Source organism: Euphorbia lathyris, chromosome 1 (genome assembly GCF_963576675.1).
Source record: "Euphorbia lathyris chromosome 1, ddEupLath1.1, whole genome shotgun sequence".
NCBI lineage: Eukaryota > Viridiplantae > Streptophyta > Magnoliopsida > Malpighiales > Euphorbiaceae > Euphorbia > Euphorbia lathyris.
The window spans coordinates 29,039,983-29,048,449 of record NC_088910.1 but is presented as its reverse complement, the minus strand read 5'-3'; the positions used below and the strand labels follow the sequence as shown (position 1 = coordinate 29,048,449).

At 37.0% G+C, this 8,467-nt stretch overlaps 1 protein-coding gene across 1 annotated transcript; it reads right to left on the bottom strand.

The window, feature by feature from the left end:
- Positions 1-245: 245 nt before the first annotated feature.
- LOC136226386 (AT-hook motif nuclear-localized protein 6) lies at positions 246-7,839 on the bottom strand. The gene is made up of 6 exons (XM_066014844.1): positions 6,931-7,839; positions 5,993-6,060; positions 4,976-5,107; positions 4,181-4,342; positions 3,773-4,055; positions 246-3,127 (listed from the first exon to the last, which is right to left on the bottom strand). Exons 1-6 carry the CDS (start codon positions 7,376-7,378, stop codon positions 3,099-3,101), a joined length of 1,122 nt encoding a protein of 373 aa, XP_065870916.1. The 5' UTR covers positions 7,379-7,839; the 3' UTR covers positions 246-3,098.
- Between the last annotated feature and the right edge of the window lie 628 nt (positions 7,840-8,467).

The window sequence follows — 8,467 nt, the reverse complement described above, 5'->3', positions numbered from 1 at the left end:
ACTTGTGAGATCAGCTCCATGTTTCACAAACAGGAGACACTATTACCTGCAAGTCTCAACGGCGTTGTATCAATCCTGTAATATAATGCTTTACTTGGGACGTTTAAGTTTATTATCATTTAATTAGTTTCATAAAGTAGAGTCTCACTTCATCTTATATGAACACTTTATGTTATGATTATAAACTATGGAATTCATTTATGGAAGAAACGATGTTATGCCTTTACATAGTCAGTCACTATAACTAATGAATCAAATAATCTCAAATGAACTATTGATTTATACAACAAAGTTTACAAAACGATTTGTTGGTCCCTTGTGAGATAGAATTAGTTCCAAAAGGGGGATGAATAGAACTATTGGGTAAATTTAACCCTTTATAAATTTCTCACGTTTAAGGGCCACCTCCCCTTTCTTTCTACCAGGATTCATCTTCATACTATGAATAGCCTCAAATGCAATAAGGACATTATCATGAATAGAACATCCCTTAATGAAAGTAGACTGATTTTTAGAAACAATTCTCGGGAGAAGTCCCTTTAATCGGTTAGCTAACACCTTAGAGATTATTTTATACCCACATTGCAAAGCGCAATTGGCATCAAGTCCTTCATCAATGTAGGTTGGTTACATTTAGGAATAAGGGAAATAATCATATCATTTAGATCGGGAGGAAACTTACCTGATTCAAGCTATAAACTGCCTGCCTGAAAGTTATCAGCTCCTAGCAGTGACCAGAATCTTTGAAAAAACCTTGGGTTAAAACCATTGGGTCTTGGGGCTTTATCTGGGTGCATCTCGAATAAAGCAACTCGGAAATCTTCCAAAGTAAAAGGCGCAAGAAGTCTATCATTATCTCTAGCAGTGACCTTATGAGAGATTAACTCAGTAACTAGCCCAAAGTCTTCGGTACCTTCAGCAAAAAGAGAAGAAAAATAAGATTGTGTGGCCTCAAACAACCCATCAGGCTCCCACACCCACACCCTATCACCACGCCTCAACCTACGGATTTTATTCTATTTGTGTCTCCCACTAGCCACCACATGGAATAATTTTGTATTTGAATCCCCATCCACCAACCACTGGATTTTAGCCCTCTGATTGCAGTGATCCTTAGCCTTCAAGAGCCCATCAATTAACTGCATACAAACATACTCATACTTCGCTGGTGCCCGACCCGAGGACTCATTCCGCAATTGCTCAAGTTTGACCATACATGTCTTGATCTCCTTGCATTCCAATAGCAGAAGCTTTCGCCCCCAATTACCCAGCGCATCAGCAATAGACGACAATCTGTCCAAATCCGGCATATACGCCGAACCCGACCACCCTTGTTGCACTGTCGCTTCTAAAGAAGCTTCACGAAGCCATTTGTTTTCGAACATAAATCGTCGATATGGACGATTACAAACCTTAGGGGCAGTCTGTAAAAGGATAGGGCTATGATCCGAAAGCGGAGCTATCGTGTTCAAAGATGAAGCATTAGGAAATTGCTGCTGCCACAAATTATTAACAAATACCCGGTCCAACTTCTCTTGAACTTCATTTGGCTTGCCCTTGTGTCTAATCCAAGTGAATAGATAACCTGTCATCGGAAGGAAACAATCCACAATCATTGATAGTCTCTCTGAATCCTCGAAGACACCAATTCGGGTGATCATAGAGACCCTGCTTATCTTTTGGAGATAACAACTCACTAAAGTCACCTGATATAGTCTAGGGAAGTTGAGATGCTGACGCAAAGCGACCAGATTATATCCCATGACACTCTCCTTCTAGACCTCTCATGACCACCATAAAATCCCATCACTCTCCAATTCCCATTAACCGAGTCCACCACCTCCATATCAATATGATTATTCGAAAAGAACAAAAGTGAGCAACACTGGGCTTCCTTAAAAAAAACACATAAACCTCCATTGTGACTAATACAATCCACATTGTAACAACCTTCAAACTTAATATTATTCTTCAGAAATTCTATACGTGTTTTACACACCAAAGTTTCAAATAAAAAGATGACATCTGGTCTATGAACCCGTATGAGTTCACAAAGAACTGGAACTGCCCTGACACTCCGTAGCCCCCGACAGTTCCAACTTAAAACCTTCGTATAGATGGGCAGACCCTTACATTTGGGCCTACCTGTGTTCCGTTTTTTGGATCGGACTCCAAAGGTAAAGCCTGATTTCTTCCCGCATTGTGCACTCCTTGCACCAATGGCTGATCAGAAACCATAGAAATGACTTGGTCCTCGGGGATAACCGAAACATCTATTTCGGTGCGAACCATATCCTCTGCCCTCCTACATTTTCTCTCTTCCGAAATAACCAAAACTCTATCTGATTCGTCCACTGAATCCGTGTTCGTATCACCTGCACCCTCCCTTGACGCTGGTCCCAAATTTTACACCAGAAAGGACATATTAGTTGGTCTCGGCGCTGCCATACTTGCTATCTCCTCCCCTGACATTGCTCCCAATGTACTCAAATGTCTATTTGGGGCACGAATGCTCGCATCCCAATTTTTTTCCACTACATCCAAAGGTTGTTCAAATAACTTCAAACAATGTCTGTCAATATGTCCAATTAGTCCACAAACAAAACAAAACGTTGGGAGCTTCTCATACTTAAACGCTCCTATCAACCAGTTACCCCAGCTCTCCTCACTTTCTTCTCCTTCTTCAAGGGCTGTCTGATATCAACACACACTTTGATGCGCAAAAACGTTCTATCAGCTGACCACGTATTCCTAGTATCAAACGAAACAAAAGAGCCAATATGATTTTCCAAGGCCTGACCTACAGCCTCCAAAAAAAGTAGCAGTTGTCTAATTTCTTGCAAGATAAGTAAATTATTATCAAACGTCCACAGACAACCATCTATCACCCACTGGAGACCATGCTTACGATAGAATCTAGACAAAATTAGCTTGCCTCCCATGTCGATTGTTAAGCCACGCCCTAGTCTCCAGACACTCGCCATCCTACTCTTGAAGATGTTGAAGTTAAAGGTTTAAAGGTTCGGTCGGTAATGAGAGACCCGACCAAACACAAAACATAATTCTCGAACACCTGCTGCGTTTCCTTGTCAGAGAATTCAAACCCGTCGTCCTCCACGATGCAGAGCTGCTCAAAGATAAGATTTAGAAAAATCATTCAAAGTGTGCGGTTGTTAACTTTGTATTCCTCCACTGATGATAAATAATCTCTTGATGTAAAACAACTAGATCCATAATCCATTAATAAAAATCTGTATTTATATCAAACGGAAAATCCCTACATATAATAAAAATATGATATTATTTATTTTCTTCATATGCAGAAATTAATCATTTCTTCTTGGCAAGCAAAATATTATCATTCCATAATCTACAAATCTAAAAATTTGGGGGAAAATGAATACTGAGTGTCTCATATTTGAGGCCAAACGAACTATAAATAACCAAAACATCATGAGTTCACATTGTTCAGCTACAACAAGATACTTATATTTGGAAGAATGCCAAATCAGGTTTCATACACAACAACACCAACACTAACACTACAAGATACATGATTATATGGCCACAGCCACCATTAATCCTAACAACTTAAATCTATCTAAACCTAACACAAAGAGTACACTTATGGATCAATATCCATATGCTGTTAAATTAAAACCCTAATCTGTTTTCAGTAATAGCCATTTCTTTTATGCCAAGTGGATCGCCTCATGTAATAACATACAACAACAGTTTGATCGTACAAATACTCATTAGCTAGACTCCTCACCATTTGATAGTTCGAGCTCTCCCGATTCATCTTCCGGAGAAGACATTTTATTGTCGGAAGCTGAGTTCCTAAAGGCCTGCGCCTGCATATTGTTAATAGGAACTGAATTGCCTCCATGGAAAGACGAACACGGTATGAGAACTGGCTTCACTCCACCGTATCCCCCTCTCATCTCTTCTACCGAGAGAACATTTACATGAGCCACAGCTGGAGCAATTTCAGTTCTCTGTTTCTTATGTTTCTGTTCCTGCTGGTGACCTGGCAGAAAAGTGCCCACGACAACCTGATGGATTTGTAAAAATTCAGTAAAATTGTACTGTAAAGCATGATACTAAGAAGCAATGCTCAAAAAAATTTAAACTTGTTCATTTTCTTTCATTCCGGTTAAGTTGTAATAAAACAATATACCTGCACAGGGCCAGCTGCAACCAAGAAACCAGCAAGTCCACCACCCACAACACGACCATCTGGACCTGCCAACGAGATGCTCATCCCGCCAGATCTGCTCTTTCTTCCTCCACTATCAGTTGGCATAAAGGATCCAGATAAGGAAAGTATCTCAAAACGACCCTAGGCGAAAGGAATTGAAAATGGGATTAAGGGTTTCTGATGATCAATAATACCTGTTAAGATCTTGGCAGTCATATCAATATGCTTGAGATATGATCACGAAACAAGGAAAAGGATTTTGCAGAGAATATTGGTGTGCTGTGGAGAGGTATTACAGTATCAGAATCTTAAAAGCCTAAACTAAATATAAAATAGCCATGTGTTTACTTTTGAAATTAGGTAGATTAATATCCATGTTGTCTATGCTAAGAGAATAATACATATTTCTTCTAGATAGCAGCAAAAAAGACCAATGCGAGAGAAGATCAGCCAGTTGATTTCTTGTTACTTGAATTTCAGGCAATTAAACAAACAAATAAATAACATGGCAGGATAGAATTCAATAGCGTCTTCACATTATATGCAGACATCCATCTTCATAAACCCACTAGTCTCCTATTATATTTGTAATTGACTAGCATGCAATATACAATTTAAGACTAAATAAATATTTTGCACTATGTTTTTATGAGAATCGGTGTAACTGCAAAGGCAAATTCATGCCTTCTGTATATTACTCAAAGAAGTCATGTTATAAACTGTTCTAATAGCAACCCTGTTCAATAAAGGTATGCTAAATTAGTGAAAGAATACCTCATATGTTAGAGTACCGCCAGAAGAAGTAGGTTGACGAAGTGTGACATTTGAGATTGTACCATTTGCAGAGAGTATGCAGATAGCCCGAGATCCTTGCTGAGAAAAGGTCATGACCTTCATTGTAACATCCTACAGCAGAAGGAAGCACACAATCAGAAAATTGAGGCATTGCACTAAGTTAGTTTCCTTTTACAAATCAGGGCTCTATTCCAGGCATCAAATGTAATAGTAGAGAACAAGAAAAATTAATCAATTTTTGATGCATGGTTCTTTTGATTGGCGCATTTTTACTTGCCACATAAATGAGCAAAAGTATTTAATTGCAGATACAGGACAGGTTGAGAACCAGGCTTAGATGATTTTCTTTTTCTTAATTGCCAAGCACATGGAGGGTCACTAAAAGGGAGGGAAGGAAAAGGTTTAAATAGGAAAGTGTTTAACCCTCCTTATTAACACTCCAATTTGAAGTATTAAGATTTAGAACAAAATTAACTTTTTTATCAACTCTTATTAACCCTTACCCAAAAACAAGTTTATTCATTAACCCTTACTTTATTAACACTTGTAAACTATGAAGCACAGAAACTCTTCATGACATGCGTTTCCCCGTTTCCGGCAGATGTGGGAAAAGGAAACTCTCGGAAACTGATACGAAACGTTTCCGGGAAACTCCCTACTTGAGAGATAATTCCTTCAATTTAAAGATATTACCCATATTTTTTTCTCCTATATTCTTTGTCTCGACACTCGATTTCTAATCTTGTTTTTTTTTTAAGTATTACTATATTTTTAATAATTATAAATATGCCTCTATATTTTTAATATTTACACGTTTCCGTTCCTATATTTTTCAGAAATTACGTTTCCCAATATCCATTTCCATGCAACTTGGCTTGTAAACCTCCCTCCCACCAAACCTAGTATTAAACCTTAAATACACGAAAAACTAAAATGTTGCCAAATGAAACTTCGCACACAACAAACAAATCGTCCAGTGAAACTACAAATGCATACCTCACCAGCGTGAACTGTGAGCACGTGGGGCGTAAAGTCTGCGCCAACCAAGTATGCAACTCTGTCCCCTACAACACAATAGTTAACAAAATCAGCATATACAAGATAACCTTCAAGTCTTTGCAGTTGCAAACAAAAGATTTAACTCAACCCACAAATGAAACAACGAAACTGAATTATTAAAAAAAAAGCTATTCCCTGCTGCTGGTGCACTCTGCCAAATAGGTTTGAACAGTAGCCCATCCCACCTGGGGTACATTCAGTTGGAAGTTTTTTGTGTACTTTTTACAGCTACACTGGGTAGTAAATTCCAAGTTAGGAGCAATATTAATGGATTCATTTTCTTAGCTTTCCCTTCTTTTTTCCCCCTTTTCAGCAGTTTCTCATTTTATATTCAGTGCTAGAAATAGCTGATTTTAAAAGTAATTACAGATCCTAATCTACTAAGAGTAGCTAATATCAGATTTTTTACTGCCAAAAATATTCCCCCGGTTTGTTGCAGAATTGATATTTATCCTCTCAGAAAAGGCAAGAAAAGTACAGTATTCTCCAGAAGAAAAAAGATTCCTTGAGATCACAGTTTCATCATCAAAATACTCATCTTATTCACCTATACCATTAATTCCAGATATGGGGAACAGAAAAAACAGAAGCAATGGTCCCACTCTCACTCTCACTCTGGCTCTCACATCAAACCCAACAAATCTACTCCATAACTCTACTGCCAAAAACCAAAAGATCAAATCTAGATTCTAGACCCACCAAATATTTAACATAACCAACTATATAAAGCATTTTTAACAACAGAATTAAGAACATAACCATCTATAATCAAACCCATTGATGCACATGGAAATAGTAATACATCTGAACTTATATGAAGCTACTTTCGAGAATTCTGAATTAAGGCGATTAGAATCAGGATCGGGGATAGTTACCTCTGGTCTCATAATCATATTTATGTTGCTTCTTGACCGCCTCTGAAGACCGCGCTTTACCCCGTTTCCATGTGGAGAACTCTCCTCCAGTGAGCGGAATAGACGCAGATATCGGCATCGGAGACAATGCCGTAGCTAAGCTTCCGTCAGGTGCGTACTTCTTTGGCCTTCCTCTTTTCTTCTTGACCACCATGGCCAAACTCGCCGGAGATGCAGTTACAGTGGGCGCACCTAACTGTGAAGAGTTAGAATTAACATTGGGGTTAGGGTTCGAATTTGGAAATGGATTGGAGTTAAGATTAGGGTTATGGTTAGGGTTAGGATTAGGATTTGGGTGAAGATTCGGGTTAGAAAAAGAAATTTCTGTTCTTGGAGCCAGCCTATAACTGTCGGGAGCTTCATGTCCCTTCACAGTCACCCCTGAACTTAGTTCCACCTTTGCCTCCATCACTCTAAAACCCCCTTAAAACCCGAAAAACTCTAGAGAAATTTAACAAATTTCAAAGTTTCAAAAAAAAAAAAAAAAAAAAAACAATCTATGAACTTCAAATGCTAGAATTACAACACTCTAATACAAAATTCTCTAGAAATCAAATAAAATATGTTGAAAATGAAGTCAAACTAGTCCAGTTTCTACAAAAACTAAGACTTGGGTCTGAGACTTCCAAGATCAGAAACAAAAAGCAGAAATTACAACAGTTGAGTGATTTCTGTGCCTTGAATCTCCGCCATTGCAGAGAATGCACAGAGCTTCAATGGTGACTTCACTATTAGCAGAAAATTTTCATAAATATACAAAAACAAGAAAAAAAAATCAGTGAAAATTACAAAAAAAAATAAATATGATTGCAGAAATTCTTGAAAGGAAATGAAATTAGGGTTTAGCAGGAAAAAGAGGAGAAATAAATAAAGTAGGAAAATAATGAAAAAAATAAATAAAAATAAAAAGGTATATGAGATATAATATTATGAAATTAGTTAATAATTAATATTTTAATTGTAAAATTGAAAGTATAAATTATGGTTAAGAAAATGGTTGAAGTCCGTCTTGGAAATTTAATAATTTATTAATTAATGGCAGAGCTAGTAAATATTTATAAAGAATTGTGGATGAAGAAAAAGCTTTTTGATTATTTTGATAGTATTATTTAAAAAATATCTGCTTTAGTTAATTAAATTTTGAATTAAGGGTTTATATATTAAAATAAAAGTGTAAAGGTAATCCATTTTCCAAACCACTAAGTAGTGAATACTTGAATTAAAAATTGACTAAATAAAATGTTAGGACTAATTCCCTCTTATTTAGGATAATGTATAATCAAGACTTCCTAACCTAATTATGTAACACTTTAACATTTTATTGATTAGTTATACTATTTATTTAAAAGAAAAAGAGTGAAGAAATAGAAATTAATTAAAAAAAAAAAAGGAAATGTTGTAAGAAGAGTGTTTGTAAAGTAAGGTCTTGTTTCATGGAGAGCTCTAATCCAACTGGAAGGGTTTATTGCCACACCACACACAAGGTTATTAATGAGTT

Bases quoted from the DNA above. Each gene is read 5' to 3' on its own strand.
- LOC136226386 (XM_066014844.1), bottom strand. From the start codon at position 7,378: ATGGAGGCAAAGGTGGAACTAAGTTCAGGGGTGACTGTGAAGGGACAT. The intron at 6,061-6,930 runs GTAACTATCCCC...ATTGTGTTGTAG, and splicing joins ATATGATTATGAGACCAGAG to GGGACAGAGTTGCATACTTG. The intron at 3,128-3,772 runs GTGAGGAGTCTA...ATCTTTGAGCAG, and splicing joins AGAGCTCGAACTATCAAATG to CTCTGCATCGTGGAGGACGA.